The sequence below is a fragment of the Salarias fasciatus genome, chromosome 9 (assembly GCF_902148845.1).
Source record: "Salarias fasciatus chromosome 9, fSalaFa1.1, whole genome shotgun sequence".
NCBI classification, from domain to species: Eukaryota; Metazoa; Chordata; class Actinopteri; order Blenniiformes; family Blenniidae; genus Salarias; species Salarias fasciatus.
In genome coordinates, this window is record NC_043753.1 from 15,001,695 (window position 1) to 15,021,611 (window position 19,917).

A 19,917-nucleotide genomic window follows, 5' to 3' on the forward strand; every position below is an offset into this window, starting at 1 on the left:
ATTTTTGAAGATTTGCTGTTAAAAATAAGTCCGTACAAATATGGCATGTAAGCTGGCATGTCAGTGAATCCCAAAGCAGAGCGTCACCTGCTTTCACAGTTTTTGTAAACATGGCTTTGAGCAAAACAGGGCAGAGGAAAAGTCAAGAGAAAGGGAAAGCATGCTTCAACGTGGGGTTAAATTTCCCTGAAAAGCATGCAATGCATTTTAAATCATATTTACAATGCATCATTTTATTCTCAGCAGAGATATTTCGTCTTTTTCTTTTTTTTTTAAGTTCCATCAATTAAAGTTAAGACATTAAAAATGTTATCAACATTAACAGACAGACTAACAGACAGACAGAAAAACAGATGTTTGTATTATTTTCCCCCCAACCCAGAGTCCCCAACAGACATTTTTCAGATTGGTCAACGAACAAAAACACTACAAGATTTTTTTAATGTAATACATCAAGCATTGATGTTGTGCTTCCAGATGATTACCATCATCTGGAGGATATGACAACCTCAGTAGAAAAGAAAAAAAAACTTAAGTTATCTCTAAGTTTTTCTTTTTTTCTAAATTTAAAGCCCAACCAGGGCTAAAAAAAAAAATTGATTTAAAAAAATCTTGTAGTGTCCATCATGGTAGACATCCAGGAGGTGCCTGTAGCTTTGGCACAGTTGTGTCCAGTTGTGCTCGTTTGTTGGTGATCCGTGTACGTTATACTATATTGAAGACCATGGAAAGATACTGTTCATATGAAACCTGGATCCAGCCGTCCTGGTCTGTGTCGTACCGCCTGAAAACGTCGGTGAGCCTCTGTGGAGAGGGCACAAAATAAGGAATTTAATCACATGGAAAATACAATCACAGTTTACAGTGTTTACCTTTATCTATGTACAGTAATAGTGTGTGATCAGGGTTTAAATTTAGCGCAGGATCAAAGATAAAAGCTTCAGTGCTGAGCAAGCGCGGCACTTGTTATGTCTTCAAGCTTCAGTTAGACTTGGCAGGCTCTCCGATCGCTGTCTAAACCTACAGTTAATGGGAACGAGCAGCCCGGCTCAAGTCAAAGCAAAGACTGTAACTTCCTGTTGAAAACGTGCATGCGTTACCTGTAGTACAATACAGCACTGGATGAAGTCATCGAAGGCCACCTGTCCCTTCCTCTGGCGGTCGAACTTATCTATCAGGGTGCCGTAGAACTGGTCTGACAGACGATATCCTGCACAGCACAACATCCTCCGTCACATTTCATCACAGATTCAATTCAGAACATTCCTCCATTAGAAATCCAACTGAAGCCGATTCTGAATTCAGCTTTCAGGGCCGACCTATTGGGACAATCGGCCAGAGGTTGGAGTTAAGCTCCTCGGCAGTGAGAGGACAGAACAGCTACGTACACAGGAGCCTTGGCCAGGTAATGACTTCTTAGTGAACCATAACATTTTTAAATTGACTGTGGCACAGCCGCAGCGCTCGGAGCCGAGCCGCTGCGGGCCCACTCGGGTGGATTAACGAGTTTCGGAAGTGGCAGAGACAAGTTGTGATATGCTCCCATTAAAAAGCATTTTTAAGGCAGCCACTCTGTACGTGACGCTGTAGCAATGAGAAAACAACAGTTTAAAGAATTACTGTTATTTCTTCATTTAAACTGGACGTCAGGAGGACGACTGGAGGCTGTTTTAGTGAAGACATCAACACAAAGAAAGAAGAATCTACGGTTTATTTATTTTGATACTTGAAACATCATTACAATTATTTTCAAAGTAAAGCTGCGAGGAATCTGACCTGCGCACCCAGAGAAAGCCGAGACCGCCACGGAGAGAGCCCTCCACCTCCGCAATCAAAAGTAAAAAACACAAAGCATACTTTGCTGCTCACCGAATCCAGTCAGCGCCTGCTTGAGCTCGTTCTTGTCGATGAAGCCGGAGTTGTCCCGGTCGTAGGTTCTGAAGATGTTCTGCCAGTCTGTGATGTACTTCCACACGCCGGCAAACTCGTTAAAGTTCACGCCGCCTTTGTTTTCCCGGTCGAACATGGCTGGAAGAGGAAGGGAGGAACAGGAGAAGAGCGTTACTCCCTCGGTGTCAAACACTCATCGTTTAGAAACTGTGGACAAAATCCGGAGGAGTCGCAGCCAGTGGGGCATCACGCGGTTTTATTGAGGCTGCTGGAGGACAGTGGAACTGACGGCGCGGTTCAGAAAGACTCACACTTGGCTAACCCCTGGCCTCATGAGACTGCGTTATAACAGAGAGAAAACAGCTTGATCCCACATCAAATCTCCTCTCCTCAACCTCATGCAGTTCAATCCAATTACCCCCCAACAAAGGGTTTGGGGGGGGGGGGGGGGGGGGGGGGGGGGGGGGGGTCACCATGGCTTCAGACTGCATGGTGCAGTGGGAAGGGGAGACAACGGAATAACAGGGACTCACTGTGGAAGTCACATATAGTGTAGTTTTACTTCATATGTAGCTATGAGTTCAGAAGGCTGAATAATGAAGAGTTCCTCCCGTAAACAGGAGCTTAGTGAAACAGTAACACAGAGCTGCACGAACAAAACAGCTTTGAACTATACGAGAGCTACCGGTCAACTGTGAGCAGAACAGGGCGAGACAAACGCAGTGAGTAATGAGCTTCCAGCACTAACAGCTAATGATGTGTTGTCGACAAAAGTAGCAACACACGAATTCACACTGCACTGTTCACAATACAGATATCCGACAAAGCCATCAGCTGACTGCAACATTTAAAGTTTTTATCCTCGCCCGATAATTCCCAATTTTCCTAAAAGCAGCCTGAGGGAGCCGTCATTTTCCCCCTTTCCTTCCAGATCCTCTCTCCTCTCCTCTTTATTGATGGCTGCAGGTTTCCAGGAGCGCAGCAGTCCTGGATCACAAGACGAACTTTGTTTACGGCCTCGCTCCTATTGCTCACAGCCTAATGAATTAATCACGTGGTCGTCGCCGTGAATCACATAAGCATCCGTCACGGCCTCCGCGCACAACAGGTCGCTGTGTGGAGGTCGAGCGCGTTCGCCGTCGGCAGTTACTTACAGATGATGGAGCGGACCGTCACTGGGTTGAAAGGAGTCCATGTTCCTGCGAAACAGAGGGGCAGAGATTAACAACCGGACCAAAAATACCCGCAATGATGTCTTCAGAGAGTGATGAAGGAGCGCCGAGCTGCACGGGGAATGATTAGGAAAGAAGGAAAGCTTTAAAGAGTGTATTATCCCGACGCTTCGCAGGGAAAATTAAGTACACAAGCTAACAGGTGTTGTGGGAGCTGGAGCGTTTTTATATCATTAAACTATCTCAAGATTGTAATTTATATTCTCCATATTAAAATGTTTCTTCTGTCATTCCAATAAATGTTTTTGTAATAGGTGCATCTGTTTTTATGAGCACTAATTTACTACCACAAACTAAACAAGATTTGCTTTTGTGCATGTGTCCCTCTTATTCTGAAAATAATCAGAACATATTTCTCCTGATAATGAACAGAAGCTTGTAACAAATACATAGTTTTTCAGGCATCACATATCTGAAGCGAATGTAAACTCATCAGGTGCAACTATTAGAATTATACGATGCTCCTTTATCACATTTTACGGTCATGTAGACAGGCTCATTGACCGTAAGATATTTCCGTCAGGGTGTGGACAGTGTGATGAGAATTCAATATTGTCGCCAAAATAAATCCCAAAACAAACAATTGGCATGCTGAACATTCCTGTCAACGAAAAGCTTTCCGATTCTGAAAATGCAAAGCAGTAAAGATAAGCACCATACAAGTTAAAGTCCATTTATAACCAACTTGAAAGCTGAAAATCTTAGAAACCACAGTGACTTTTGGCAATTGAAAATGCTAAGATCCTCTAAATATCATTAACTTTGAGCTGCAGTCTGCATCGTTAGATAGTAGAAGTTTTCAAACACCTGGAAATAGTACAGAAAAAATAGTTTTATTTGAAGTTAGAGTGAACCTGAGACCATTTCAAACTAACTTGTCTCGATCGTGAAAGAGTTAACCACTCCGTTATGCAGTATTATGCATTTTGTCTTTTACTAGTAAGACTTATTTGGTAAAGTTCTTTGGATTTTATCAGCGGAGTGTTTGTGATCAGGATTTAGAACAACAAGCTTCTAACTTGCAGTCAGTTAGAAACACAGCATGACAAATGTAACATTGATATCTGACATAACATACATAATAGTGATAATAATATTTTTTCAGTTACTTTTTGTTTGTTCAGTTTACAGAAGTCCCCTAACCAATCCTAATCAATATACAGTTGAGGAAAAATGATCATTGTTAAGTCCACATCTGTCAGAGATGGTAGAAAAAAAAAAATGTGAAGATGATGATGTTCATTATATCTTATAATAGAGGGAGCAATGAACGAGTGAACCAGGGAGCGATTTTGGACGCAGACTTTTTTTTGTTTTGACAGTAGATGTTCACTTGTTCCTGCGAGAAAAGTCCAGGTGGAAGGACAGCGTTAATGATTGCTTTGTTCAGAGTTGAGAACCAGAGTCAGTAAACACCCTCCATCCTGAACTCCTGAGGCCTGCTGCGAACACTGACACCATTACCAACAACATCACTGCACTAAACCCAAGACTGCAGTCACATTTTAAGCTGTCTGAAACTAAAACAACTTATCGTTCATGAGCGTTCACGGTCATGACTCAACAGAATGTTCATGAAAAGTGATGTTTGCATGTTCTTCCTGTGCATGCAAAGGCTATTTCAATACAGCTGAACTGATCTGGGCTTGGAGGTAGAAGGTACATCAATTTTTATGAGCACTAATTTACTACCACTAACTAATCGAGATTTGCTCTTGTGCGTGTGTCTCTGTTATTCTGAAAATAATCAGAACTCTTTTGTCCTGAAAATGAACAGAAGCTTGTATCAAAAAGCAAATGTAAACTCATCAGGTGCAATTATTAGAATTATACGATGCTCCTTTATCACATTTTACGGTCATGTAGACAGGCTCATTAACTGTAAGTTCTTCTCAACACCTTACATAGCAGATATTTCTGTCAGGGTGTGAACGTATTAAGTGTGATGAGAATTCAATATTGCTGCCAAAAAAAAATCCCAAAAACAAATGACTGGCATGCTGAACATTCCTGTCAACGAAAAGCTTTCCGATTCTGAAAATGCAAAGCAGTAAAGATAAGCACCATACAAGTTAAAGTCTATTTGCAGCTAACTTAAAAGCTGAAAATGATCACTGTTAAGCTCCACATCTGTCAGAGCTAGTAGAAAAAAATGTTGATGATGATCATCATTATATCTCATAATACAGGGAGCAATGAACGAGTGAACCAGGGAGTGATTTGGACGCAGTCTATTTTTTTACAGCAGACGTTCATTTGTTCCTTCAGGAAAAGTCCAGGTGGAAGGATAACGTTAATGATTGCTTTGTTCAGAGTTGAGAACCACAGTCAGTAAACACCCTCCATCCTGAACTCCTGAGGCCTGCTGCGAACATTAACACCATTATAAACAATATCACTGCACTAAACCCAACACTGCAGTCACATTTTAGGCCGTCTGAAACAAACAATTTGTCGTTCATGAGCGTTCAGAGTCTTGACTCAACAGAATGTTCATGAAGTGATGTTTGCATGTTCTTCCTGTGCATGCAAAGGCTATTTCAATACAGCTGTACTGATCAGTGTTTGGACACATGAAAGACAGAGGTCATGCTTCAACTCCCACAGAAGCTTCCCACACTAATAACAGACTGAAAATACTTCTTTTTTTTTTTTGAACCAGAGACAGAACATATTATTTCAGACGTGAGGAGACTTTCGTGGCCTTTCGTTGTCGTTCGACCCCCAAAAAAGCACAGTCATTTTTCACTTAAAGGACAAACTTCACTTCTACTTGAATAAAGCTGTCAGTTAAATGGTGAGTAACAGACTGGTGGGCCTTTGGTTTGGGGTGAGTGTTTATACTTTATAGCCTGCTTTCACACTCTCAACTCTCAAGACACCGAGATTTATCAGGGGCGTCTCGATCCTCGCCGACTCACCACCGCAACTTATTACCGGCGTTCCACCAGTTCAGACCCAGAAATGAAGAGGAGTGAGAGTGGGAGGACGCGGCCAAGAGAGGAAACAAAAACACATCAAAAGGAGAAAGGCAAGTGGAGGAAAGCTTGACAAAAGAGAGGAGGCACGAGGAGACGAGGCGAACAAAACATTTGCGGTTTTCTCTTGCTGAAACTTGAACTCTCCAGCCTACTTCTGCTGACCCGAGATTATCCCCTGCAACTCTATCTGCAGATCCTAAAACTGCATGTGCAGAATTTTAACGTCGTGGAGCCGTTTTCACACTGCGCTGCTCATTTCTGATTTTTTTTTTTTTCCTTCCCCCTCTGCAGTTGGAGCCACGGCAGCAGTAAGCAGGTCTGCAGAGAGCTGCTGGAGCTCCGATAAGAGCACATCATTTAAATGAAACCACTTCACGCCGAGCAGACCCTTCAAAAATTTGGTTTTAATGTTTATTTTCACCTCGACTCTACTTTTGGGTGCTGTCAGAGCCTCCAAATGAATAATGAAGAGCGGGGAATGAAATTACAAGTTTAAAACTTTACACTTTGTGACTTGCTTGAATACTGTATGGGCCACAGGAGGCAGAAGTCGCCGCCTCCCTCTTGGCGGGTTTGTTTTATTGATGGGCGAGGCTGTTTGGGGGATGTGGATGGAGCTGCTCTGGGACGCGGCCTCAGGCTGGCGCTGGAGCCGGAGCTGGGGACCGGGCCAGAATCTATTCTCCTCATTTATCTGTTGGAGCGCTGACAGAAAGCCACACATTAAGTATCGTGAGGATATCGACGGGAGGCAAATTCGACAAAACAGGTCAGCGTGACTGAATGTTTATCATCTGATCATCAACATTTGATGGTTAGTGACTGTAATAAGTCACATTATTGGTATTACTTCGCAATTTTATGGAAAACATGTGAGATGAAAAACCTGCGGGTATTTTTTTGTGTTAAAATGACAGAAAACGCTTTTTTTAGCATTGCGCCGTTGAGAAAAATGACGAAAGGCGAAGCAACCAACAAGGTGTGACCTTTCCAGCAACGCTGCTGATCCTCCTCCTCACGCCAGCAAGTTTTGCACCAGTCGCTCACTGCGAGGTCACCGGCGTTTGCCAGGCGGACCGCGGCTGAGCAACGTGAGGCGGTCAGGACTGCTGAGATGTGTGTGTGTGTGTGTGTGTTTGTGTGTGTTTGTGTGATGGCAAACCGGGACAATACCCCCTCTGTCCCCGCCGTACACTGGGCTCTCTCACTGGCAGAGCGGTGAGATTCAGGAGAGGATGGAGGCGGGCCGGCCGGTGGAAAAACAGAGTGGGCCGACCGCAGTGTGTACATATAACGGTCGTGACGGAGCTCACTGGGATGCTTAAACACACACGCGCACACACACGCAGACATTCGACTAATTCAAACACATACAGATGCAAAATTCTCCAAACACCTTTTAAATGTTCCGCTCTACACCTCACAGAGTCGTTACACAGGCCTGGAAATACACACACCCAGTCTGAGCAGATCGCTAGCTTGACCTTGACAGGAAAAAAAAAAAAAAAAAAAACTAAGTACAAATCAAATAACAGCGTAAGCAGGCCACGTTTAATCATTACTATTGGATTTTTTCAAACCATAAATCTATCATTCACTGAAAAACACAAACCTTATCATCAGAGTTATCAATCAAATCATTGCTGAATAATGCTACAAGACAGCATAAGTAGTCTCCGAACTGCACTAACCTTATTTCAGTAGTTTACTGACAGCAATTAGAACCTTTAAAAGAACTTACAAGGAATTTAAGGATGCTACTTTGAAACACAAGTCAGTAAAAAAAACATTTGTTAGGAACCCGTTTCTTATGTTAAGAGTCTTACGTTAGACATGACAGGAGTTAAACTTGTGCAACAAATAAAGGACTTTTAGTAAGAAGGGCTTTTGAAACAATCGCAATGTGTGAGTGCGTGCGCATTTGACCCTGCACATTGGCACACTTTGAGCTGTTGCAAAAGAGCAAAACTGAAAACTGTCCAGTGTGGATGAAGTGATCTTTCAGAGCGGAGAGACCAGAAGAGAAACACCACAGCTGTGTGAAGTGAGGAGATGCAGAAAGAGCTCCAATGAGTCTTCAACGATTTGCCCTGTAAACCATAAAAGGTTCCATAAACTGGGTTGCATATAATGTAAAACCCCAGAAAATGAGCAGAAGTCCGATTTTAAATTGGGTAAATATCTGTGGAAATATGCTGCAAGTTGAAACTAACAGTTCTACAAAATGCTGCCCTGCATGTCAGCAATTTCACCACATTACCTCCTCGAAGAAATCCAAATAAATCAGCGAAGTGGCTGACGGTTGGGAGCGCGACAGCATGTTGGTACAATATCTGTTCTGCTCACTGCTGAGCAAAGAGGAGGCAGAGAAATCCATATTTGTAGTAAATGACGCAGCTGCAGCGCACACATCAACCACACAGGGCTGATTACAATCTCTTCAGGGAAGAGAGGCAGGCACACCCGATAGAGAGAGAGAGAAACAGAGAGAGATGCTCAGTGCAAGAGGACAAACAGACAGCGAACACAGCAGGAACAGAGCCGGTGCCAAATCATTCTGAGGAATTAAGGGAGATGAAATGGCAGAGAGGAGAAATCGTACAAGTATATCTATCGACTTTGTATCCAAAAATTACAACAACCTGAAGTTAAAAGCACGGCTAATGACTAAAATATCTTTGTTTTAGATTAAATATGATTAAACAATTAACAATTAAATATGTTACCAGAAAGAAAACAAGATGATTTTGTCTTTATTTTCATATACTCTACTGAAGTACTCCATACTGTGCTTTATAAGACCTCGCCCTGGACTATAACTTGAACAGAGAGCAGAGTAAGAGGATTACATTCACTCATTTAAAAGAACTTGTTTGGCAAGCACACACAGAAATATCAGACATTACCACTGGTGGAAAGAATTATCGCATTTCATTATATGCAGACGACATTGTATTTTTCCTGGCAAATTTTAAAAGTTGTATTCCCAATTTAATTAAATTAACTGAACACTTTGGAGAATTGTCTGGGTACATTTTTTTGTGTGAACAACACAAAATGAGTATTAATGTTGATTAATAAAGAAGAAAGACATAACAGTAAACACAACTGCTGATGGGTTTAACTATCATGTTGATAACGTCCCTCCTGAACTGAACGACATGGTAGCAACTAACCGTAAATCCCTGACAGAAAGAACAGGAGGAGGGAAGGGTTATGTTTCTAAATATGATCATTTATCAGTTGCACACACTGCTGAAAGGAATATGGATAAGCTAAGCACCTGAATGGACATGCAGGAGGATATAGATGACGAAGACAGGAATTAATCTTTTTATGAAAGCACAGAGACAAAAGTTTAAACTACTACAGTACAAATGGTTAATGAGAGTGTATATAACTTCTGCTGGCCTCCATCATACATCAGATATTGTTCATGGAAATCTAAACCTTTTTTAATTTTCTAATTCTGCACACAGGTCTGAAAAAGTCAGTCAGAAATGTTTAAATTTAATGTGGTCAAACTGTGCACACTTACATACCACATCAAACCGGACACAAATGATGGACTTTAGACTTCTGCAGGCCTGAAGAGCCACTGAACTCTGTTGGAGACGTATAGACGCACCGACACACGAATGTGGACAAAGGAGCTGCTGGGCCGCATCGGAGTAGAACCACTGGCGTATATCACCAAGGGTAAAGAGAAGGACTTCAACAAACTCTGTTAGCCATGCATGGTCATGTTGACAAAGGGGAACATGAGACTGCTGCAAATAATGCATCTGTCTGTCACTGTATTTGGTTACACTTTCTTTTATCAATTTGTATCTTATCAGTTAATTTACTCATTTACTGATGTAATGTGTAGGTGTCTGTATATATGTGTTCTGCTTTAAAATTACAAGAGGTGAAAGATGTAAAGAAAGGATGTGGTTTAAAGATTTCCAAAAAGGGACGGTTGCGCAGAGGATGGAGAGGAACGATGTGGTGGGGTGGAGGAAGCCTCCCTCCTGGGCTTTGACACTGGCTGCACTCCACACCCATGAGAGAGAAGAGAGAGGGGGAGGAAGGAGGGAGACGAGCAAGAGATGGATTACAGCGTCATGGCCGGAAAAGCTGGGTCAATGGAAGGAAGGCGATGTAAATAAACGCGGCGTCGGCGGAGGGTCAGCGGAGCCACAACAGACGGGCTTGGTGGTGGGAGCCGGCAACACTGCGGGACAGGATGCACTGCGGTGTGTGTGAGTGTGTGTGTTGGGCTTCGCTGGCTACGTCTCACGTCACGGTAACGAGCCGGTGAGGAAACCTGCCGTTCGTTGCACGGCGCGCACACAACTGTGAGGGAACGCACAGACACGCCAAGTCCGCAGGCAGAAGCACTGCTCACACTGACCCTTGGCAAATAATGGTGGTGAAATTAACACAAACACACACTTGAGAAGTACATGTGTTCATGCATGCATACACAAACACACACACACATACACACACTAATCAGTATGCCGAACCAGAGCCGCGGCGCACTGCCCTGATAACAGATTCTTTCACTGCTGCTGCTGCTTCAACACTTCTTTTCCCTCCTCCTTTGAAGTGCCCACAAAAAAAGAAAAAAAAAGAGGCTTTCTGGGGAGAGCAATATGTTCAAAAGTCTTTGAGAAGCAGAAGGAGCAGTTCAGGCACCGAACTTGATGGGGAACACATTATATTTTAATGAGCGGACAAACATCAACCTGCGCGACGGTTTCTGGGCGAGCGTCTCACCGAAACCTACGTCTCATTAGGCGGCGCTGTCGCAAGGTCACGACAATATGCTGCTACGGTTCTGCGTACAGCGAGAAAATAGATTTCTTTTCTGGACCGCTCTGCTGTGGCAGCGCTTCTCAGTCAAAGGAAGCATAAAAAACACTCCCTTTCCATCCACGGATTTCAGTAGAGCAGATGACCTGCGTGATTGATTCGGTCCTGTTCGCTACATCTGCCTGCAGAATCACAACTACATGTCTTTTTTTCTTTTGGTTTGGAGGCCTGGTGTATAATGAACCCATAATCCCGCTTGAATCCTGCTCCTTCTGAACTACATAAGACCAAGAGTGACTGCACTTCCAACACCAGCGGCTGTAATCCTCGTGTTGTATCCCGGAGTCCTTTTCATGCTGAATTTTGAGTCATTTCTTCTCGGGCTCGGATCAGATTAGCCGTCATTCTGCGGCGATGCACACAAAATGCTAAAATGATTCCCTAAAACTGGGCTTTATTTGGCTGCTCAGTATAAGCGCCCCTGCTTGTGGGTAACCTCACGAAAACCTGAAGACAAAAGCAGCCTTTAATAGCCGAGAATAAATCTCAGGAAGCAGATTTTCGTGAGCTGTAACCTGCTTGAAAACAAACCGAGCCTGTTTTTTTAGGTAACTCGTGGGTATTTCATGACGTGATCAGCCATACAAATTAAGGATTTCACATTTTCTGGACTAGTCAGCTAATCTAGAAAAGAAACTTTCCATTAAAAAGTAACAGGCACGGCTCTGCTGTGTGAAGCTGCATGGCAGCCAAGTCTACATGAATAAAACACTACATGGATTTATCAATTAATATTTCAGGTGCCGGCTGGGCAGCGGGCACACATTTCATCATTAAGCCGGCTAATAACGCACACAATCCATGCATGACATTCTGCGGAAGGAAAGAGGGTCAATCGGCATGTTAAAGGAAATCTATCAATATTCATGTCCGCTGATGAAGCGTTAAGGGACGGCCTCCATACGACTGAACGCCTCAGAGAAAACACTTCAGCAGACACAGCTGCTCCTCGATCTATGTAGTGAAGAACGTTCAGCAATGTGATTTTTGAGGGCAGTGGTTCAGGTGGTCAAGTCATCTGAAGAAAACCCGCTCAGTGTGTCAGATTATCCCCGACACGAGGCGCTAAGCTCCACACACCTTCTGTTGGAGGAGTGTCGTACTGTATATAGAAGTCGTCTGTGTGTGTGTGTGCGGGTGTGTGTGTGTGTGTGTGTTTTATTTAACTTGATTATTAAGTTTTAAGGGGAGGTCTGTGAAGCTTCGTCTGCTCTGATGTTTCATGATGAAGGTACTGTATGAGTAAATGAAACAGATGGGAGTCTCCGATCTTAGACGTCGATCCTCACCCTAACCCATTTCAACAAAATTAATCTAGATGTGAAGCCACAGTGGCACTGACCTTCACAGACCAGGACATAGTTTGAATCACATTATGTAAGATTAAGTGTGAAAACATTTCCTTTCGAAAATATGGTGATGAACAAGATTAAAAAAAAAAAATTAAAAAGTAAAAATATTTAAGCTGAAAAACGTCTGTCCACAAAGAGACATTAAAGGTCTGGCAAGGAAAAAGTATTCTGACCTTAATTTCATTCTAAAATGGTCATATTTATATACTAACAGACAAATGATTCATTGTAGAACACTTCTGTGACACTATAGAAACCATAAGAAAAAATACAGGAAAAGGGTTTTTATAATATAGATGGTATTTTATCAGTTTGTTCAGTTTGATTCCAGAAACAATTTAAACCTGCTGTTATAGTAGAACTCAGAACAAACTGAGAACAAACATTCTGTTTACTGAAGACAAACTATCCCAAAACAATTTAATCAAATTCATGCCAAATAAAGATTATCTTCAGCTAATCTCTGTTTTTTTTCCCCGCAGAAGCTTTCAGAGCGAGTTGCACTGAAGACAAGATCACCTTTTAGACCGGAACCCCTTTCTCCCTCAATTAAGATTCAAGCCCAGGTCTAAGGTCAAGACCCACAGACAAAAGAAAGCCACAGAAACACATGTACCTCTAAAAAAACAGAAGGGAGATGAGTTAGGAGCAAAACATTAGTTGTTTTTTAAGTTTAGCATAATTGAACTGATCCCTCATAGCAAAGTGTGATTAGGCGGTTACTGACTGATGGTCGTCGACTGGGAAGGCAAACATGTTTGAAAGTTATGTTCATGAGAAAATAGGAAAATGTAATTTATTTTTTAAGCCACAATCCATCCTTTGAAATGCAGCTGATTGATTTTACTACAGTCATCAACATCACGGAGTGAACTGGAGTAAAACTGAATCCACATCTCTAATTTTAAGCGCCGTGTTAACTGTCAACACCAAATGTAGATCAGAGCCGTTTTGTCTGATGTTACCCTGGTAAACTTTTCACCTGCTCCTCTGTTGTCCGACGCTAAAAATAAAACTTCATTCATTTTCTTTTCACTTCACCTGCCACCCATAGATAAAAATAGAATCCTGAAACTTCCTTCTTCTCCTTTCCTTTTTTCTCACCTTAAATCAAAGAGAAGCGGCGACCAGCGGTGTGTGCCGGGAAACGAGAGTGCGAGACAGAGCGATCAAAGATGAGAAAGGGAGAAAATAATAAATGAAGGAAGGAGAGAAAGTGACAGGAGCAAAGAAAATATAAAAAAACGACTGGGAGTGGCAGAGAGCCCAGAGACATACCGTTGGATAAGGCCTGCTGAAGCTCTGAGTCTGATATCACGCCGCTCCGGTCCTTGTCGACCCTGGGGAAGGAAAAACAGAAGATTAGATACCGCCCGCTTTAACCACTTCACACCCACGCACAATGCGGCACACAATAGCGGCGGGCGTCCTCACTCGCCAGGTGAAACTTTACCCCTCGGAGCGCGTGTTAGGATTTCAACACTCCACAGAGAATGAATGGAGGACTATAATCAGGGAGCACAAAGCAGCTTGTAGCTCTGAGCGAGGCGCCCCGACGAGCTCAGAGCCTCTGTGTGTCAATATGTGTGTGTGTGTGTGTGTGTGTGTGTGTGTGTGTGTGTGTGTGTGTGTGTGTGTGTGTGTGTGTGTGTGTGTGTGTGTGTGTGTGTGTGTGTGTGTGTGTTGATGCTGAGACAGCGAAAGCGAAACTGAATCCTTGCCGTCTGTGAAAGTAACTTTCAGTGCTACCAGCACAGTGTCGGCTTGCAAGAATTTCAAATGCTGCAACATATTTTTCCAAGTGATAACCGCAAACAAACGCCGAGAACAGACTGCTGCAGATTAGCGTCTGACGGTTGAGACCGTGGGCCCAAAGCCTCACAAGAAAGAAAATTCATACAGAGATCGAAAACAATGTCTCCACTGAACATCTTTTGAAGGTTTTTGAAGGAGTTTTGAAGCAGGCAACACACTAGAATTAAGCATACAAATAAACAAAGCGTGTGGAAGAAACATGATAACAGTGGTTGGAGCTCTGGTCTCACATTTGAGAACGCTCGTAGACTTGACGCTCGTTCTTGCACAATCCAACAATATGAGGTCTACCTTGGTTAATCAGTGACCTTAAGGTTCCATTTGCAAGACATCAATCGACTGAAACCTCCATCATTTCTCCACATGTGATCCAGTTTGCAGTATAGTAAATGCCGACTTCAGTGGAGGAAATTCAACCACACAGAGATGCATTTATTATTATTGCTGGACTTCTCACACTTGCGCAAAATAATTTACTTCAGCCACAGTGTGCAAGCGCAATACCAGCATTTCACAAAAGTTCAGTTTTTCCTGTTTACTCAGTGTTTAAGAGGTTCCGTTTTCAGTAATTCCGAGTCGGTGTCATGTAAACATAAACCCAAACTGCCACTGAAGTGTTTGGTTTTCATTTGAAAACATTGTGTAAACTGGGACTAAACTGCACAAAATTGTGAATGTGAGTGTGTGCGCGTGTGTCGCTGTGTTTGCCGTGTGTCTTTCCCTAATGCAGAGCCAGCCGGGATCATTTAAATAAAGTGGTATAGAAGATGAATTCAAGCATACTGTACACAGAAAGGCAACAACCAGGAATCGCACCAGCGACTTCTTGATGTGAGGTGAGAGCACCAACCACTACAAAGCATGAGAAAATCTATTGGCCAATTTATTCTGCGAGAAAAAAGATTTCTCAACAAAAGAGCTGTGGATTAGGGTAATATTCATTATCATAATCAATGACACTATAAAAGGTCATAAAACAAGTGAAAATCTGCCAGATTCTAAAGTTATGCTCCACACTTCAGAGGTAACGGTATAAAACTATTCAACTGTTTCAGCTCTACTCAAGCCCTCTTCAAGACATTTCTGGAAATACTGTATAAAGAGAAAATAAAATCTTACAACCAAAGAGGTGCTGGCTCAGAAACAATAGCCAGTATTGTGATGCGGGAATTAATTCATGAAGACACATTTATAAAATCTTGTGAGAAATCATCTTTTTCTGAGATGCCAAGACAGCAAATCATGGAGCAGCTGGAGAGCAGCGCGCACAGCGGCTGTGGAGAGGCGGCTCGGTCAAACATCCCATGACTCAGTTGCTCCTTAGCAACGTCCCCAGCCCAACCTGTTGACGCCCAGCCCACTTAACAAACAGACTGAATAGCGAGAGGGGAAGAGGAGGAGCGGAGGGAGGGAGATGGGGAAGCCCCAATTATCTTAAACAATAAAAGCTGTACGTCAATCACAGCCTCGACTTTGTCAGCTGGATTTTTGCCCCCAGATGTGACGTTTCTCCTCCATGTTGACTCCCTTTTTGGTTTTCTGCACTGTAATCACGCGCGCGTGTGTGTGTGTGTGTGTGTGTGTGTGTGTGTGTGTGTGTGTGTGTGTGTGTGTGTGTGTGTGTGTGTGTGTATATACATACTCCTTTCACTCCTCTTGGGTGAAAAAACAAACTAAAAGTAAACAAACCTCCTTCAGTTTTCTTGGAGGGGAAAAACAAGAAGGTCTTTATAAATGAGCTTTTTGTCACACTGAAGGTGGAGCGGCTGAGTGGGTGTGGGCAGCAGGGGCTCCCTGCCCTCACCAAACACTGATAGACTGACTCGAGTGTGTGTGTGTGTGTGTGTGTGTGTGTGTGTGTGTGTGTGTGTGTGTGTGTGTGTGTGTATTAAAATTCCAGTTTTCTCCTGATTCCTCCTTTTCCTGCTCTCAGCCACTCAGCTGCAGGTAGAATTACCTCACCGGATAAAAAAATAGAAGAAGAAGAAACAGTGAAAGCATCATTAAACCTCCCATTCGCCCGCAGAACAGACAGTTAAACATCTGGTGTTTCCATCTTTACGCTGTCAAGTAATGAGCTTGTACTCGGGGCAGAGAACCGGTGTAAAACACCGTGACCGGTTCTGTTTTCCTGCTCAGTTTTTCCCAGCGTTTCACTGTTTCCTATTTAGCAGTCTCGTATGAATACGGTTTGTGGAACAAATGCTTTGTCCTACTTTCCACGTAAGCGCTCCAAAAGAGAGGTAATGTCTGTGCGGCTCAAACGGAGGAAAGGCTGAAGAAGAAGACACAGTGGATTTCAAACGGCTGCAGTAAAAGATCAACCCTCCATTATGTAATCTGTCAAAATCTGCTCCTAATTTTCTCCCATTGTTTAAAAATGTTGGTCAACTGAGGCAAATATTTCTTTTGTACAGCCTTAGGTTTAAGTTGTCCAATGACTCTTCAGCAATTCTTAACATGGATTTTATTTGTGTTTTCTCCACTGTCGTGTTCACACATTTCTATCCTACAAGTCTGAATATGCTGAGCCCAAGAGACGAGCAGATAAACGGCGAACCTTGTTGTCTTTCCATGGCAACAAATCTCCACCGTCTCAAAGGACTGTTGAGTCTTTAAGGCAGCGCACCAGCATTTTTGTCATACCAGCGTCATACGTCGTGAGAGAGGCAGCTTTTCTCGTGATTCACACAGAGCCAGGTCACCCAAGCGAATATGCTCAAAAAAAAAAACAGACTGAAATTAGAAGCTTACTAACAAACAACTCTGCCTACTCTCATGTGCGCCATGTGCCGAGCACCTCGAGAATGAATGGCTTCCCTTCTTCTGCCGTCAAGACACACCCACACAGGCAGAATCATGATCAGACAAGATAAAGGTTGTGTGCGAGTGTGTGTGTGTGTGTGTGTGTGTCAGTGAATTTTCAAAAGCTCCTCAAGAGTGGGCCGGTGAGTCATGAATCGGCAGGGGTGTGTGTATGTGTGTGTGTGTCTCCGTGTGACACAGGGATTGAGAGGCCTCCCGCGTCAACCATGCTCTATTGACTCTTGATCACATGACTGAGGGAATTCCAGCACAGCTCTGGCAGATTTTCACCGGGAGGATGCAGATGAGGCGGCGGCGGCAGCTCATGTGAGCGATGTGGTCACCGTGGTCATAATGCCTGTGTTTATCTGATGCAACTGATGATGACTCAGAACATGCAACACGGTCATGATAGCCATGAGAAGTGCTGCGTCCCTGACAGAGACACGGGAAGGTAGACATGAGACGAAATGTTTACAGCTGGCCGGATCTCTCTGAGGTTTTTGCACCATACATAAATAATTCGTTAAGGCTGTTTGAAGCCTGCAGCCTCTCAGTGTTGAAAGGAAAAAAATCCTCTGCAGTATTACATAACTATATAGCTTACTATTACCAGGGGCCAAAGCATATCAACACTTCTCTCAGTGCCTACTACTATGACCTTCTTAGCTGCTGACACACTTTTTGACCGGGTTCTGAGGTTCAAGTGATCACCATCAGTGGCCATGGCTGACACTAAAATCACGACTGTGGTTGAAAGACATGAATCCAAAATATTGTATGGCTGTAGGTATGTATATAATAACAGATGCACTGCGTCATATGGAGGTATTATTGCCAGGATTTCCTCCTGGGGAGAATCCACTGTGAATGTTAATTTGGTACAAATTGACACAGACACAAGTGGTTGTGAGACAAGTCTCTCATTGAAGAAATGGGGCATGTTTGATACAGAGCTTTAAGCTGTCTATCTTTTTGAAAGGCGGGAAACCCCCTTCAAGGACTCCTAGAGGTCCCAGACAACTCATCTGACTTCATTTTAGCACCATTTCAAACAATGCAGCGCTGCCGAGGTGTAGTAACGCAACACACACTTCCGAGAGCGTATAGTGTCGAAAAGGCTCTGAGCTGAGAGGTGAAACTGGTAAATCACTCTCTCCACTGCGGGGCTCGGCTGGGAAGGACGCGACTGAAAAGAACGCGCTGTCAAATGACTACTTCGGTGTCAGCACCACCCTTCATTGCGGAAGGAGTGTCAGAGACGGGCAGACAGCGGCGGAGCGAGCCGCCGTCCGCACACTCACCGCTGGAAGATATTCCACAGGAAGCCCTGGTCCGGGGGAGCGTTGATGTGCGGGGCGCCTCGGTACGAATTGTGGTACGCCATTTTAAAAGGGGGTGCTCGGTCCACAACAACAAAAACAACAACAACAAAAAAAAACTGGAGCGGGTCGGGAGTGTATTTCCTCCTGCTGGAGTTTCTCCTCTGTGTGAGAAGCTTCACTCAGACGTCCACGTTAGCGCCTGCCTGAGGGGCGGGGCCAAGCGTTCTGCGGGAGGGGCGGGGCCAATCATTCACCACTTCCCATCAGCGCGGTGACGTCACACTTTCCTCTGCGTTCTACCGGGTAAAAATAGAAACAGTAAACTTCGACTCATCCAAACTCATGACAGAAACTGAACTTCAACCGAGAGAAAACTCACGATAGAGAGTGATTAACTGGCAAACTTCAACTCACCCAAGTTCATGACAAGTTATATTTTCACAGTGATACTTAAGCCTTCTAACCATTCCGCTGACTTTACCAGTAGAGACAGTGGTCTTTAAAGGTCAGCGCTCATCTTGACTTCATGTCGCTCAAGACATCCAGAAATCTGAGTGTAATTATGGACTCACATCTGAAATCTAACAGTTACATTAAAGCGATACTTCAACATTTTGGCAAATTGGCCCGTTTAGCGCAATTCATTAGTCATTTCGAACAGTATACTTACTTTTTTTGTGAGGGCGAGCTGTTGTTTATTCAGAGTTGAGTCGGGGAAGGTTTTCAGGACGGACACAATGGAAGTGGATGGTATTTTTGGTTCCCCCTCGTTAAACTCATCAAATACGCAATATAACAACCCCAAAACACTTTGGTGGGCAAATTATAATCCGCACATTCACTACGCTGTGAAGTATTAATGCAAAATTACGAGATTGAGTTGTTTATGCGAAGATTGCTAAGACGGAACTACTTGTCTGGGCGTAGTGATTTCAAAAGAAAAAGTAGTTCCCAGTATTTGCTTCAGTGTCGTAACACTACAATATTATTTGTTGGTGTTCCACAGCGCAGTGAATGTGCGGATTATAATTTGCCCACCAAAGTGTTTTGGGGTTGTTGGATTGTGTATTTGATGAGTTTGACGAGGGGAACCAAAAATACCATCCACTTCCATTGTGTCCGTCCCAAAAACCTTCCCTGACTCACCTCTGAATAAACAACAGCTCGCCCTCACAAAAAAAGTAAGTATACTGTTCGAAATGACTAAATAATTGCGCTAAATGGGCCAATTTGCCAAAATGTTGAAGTATCGCTTTAAGCCACAAATCAGTCAAAATCAGCCTTTCTCACAGATTTAAAGGATTCTGATCAAACAAGTTTCAGAGGAATTGCATTTATTTTCAGTAGGCTGGATGATTGTAATGGTGTGTTTACAGATCTCAGTTTAAAAAAAAATCTGCCAGACAGCTGCACTCATCCAGAGTCCTCACCAACACAAGGTGGATCACATTACACCGACATGAGCATAAATCTCTGCACTGGTTGCCTGTGTGTTAAAGGATTGACTTCAGAATCTTACTTCTTGTATATAAAGCAATGATCAAAATACATCTCAGGTTTAATCACAGATATGAAACATTCAGACCCCTGAGGTCCACAGGAAGAGGATTACTGAATGTTCCCATTCAGTAGGAAAAAGGTGAAGCAGCTGTGAAAC

The 19,917-nt window shown here is 43.3% G+C and overlaps 1 protein-coding gene across 2 annotated transcripts; it reads right to left on the reverse strand.

Moving 5' to 3' along the window:
• Positions 1-445: 445 nt before the first annotated feature.
• pdcd6 (programmed cell death 6) lies at positions 446-18,504 on the reverse strand. 2 transcript variants are annotated; one of them, XM_030099815.1, is made up of 6 exons: positions 18,240-18,504; positions 13,594-13,655; positions 3,045-3,089; positions 1,870-2,028; positions 1,101-1,210; positions 446-804 (listed from the first exon to the last, which is right to left on the reverse strand). In XM_030099815.1, the coding sequence occupies exons 1-6, from the start codon at positions 18,320-18,322 to the stop codon at positions 706-708; spliced, it is 558 nt and encodes a 185-aa protein (XP_029955675.1). In that variant the 5' UTR covers positions 18,323-18,504; the 3' UTR covers positions 446-705. The 2 variants fall into 2 exon arrangements, with proteins under 2 accessions (XP_029955675.1, XP_029955674.1); XM_030099814.1 differs by having other exon boundaries at positions 1,858-2,028.
• Between the last annotated feature and the right edge of the window lie 1,413 nt (positions 18,505-19,917).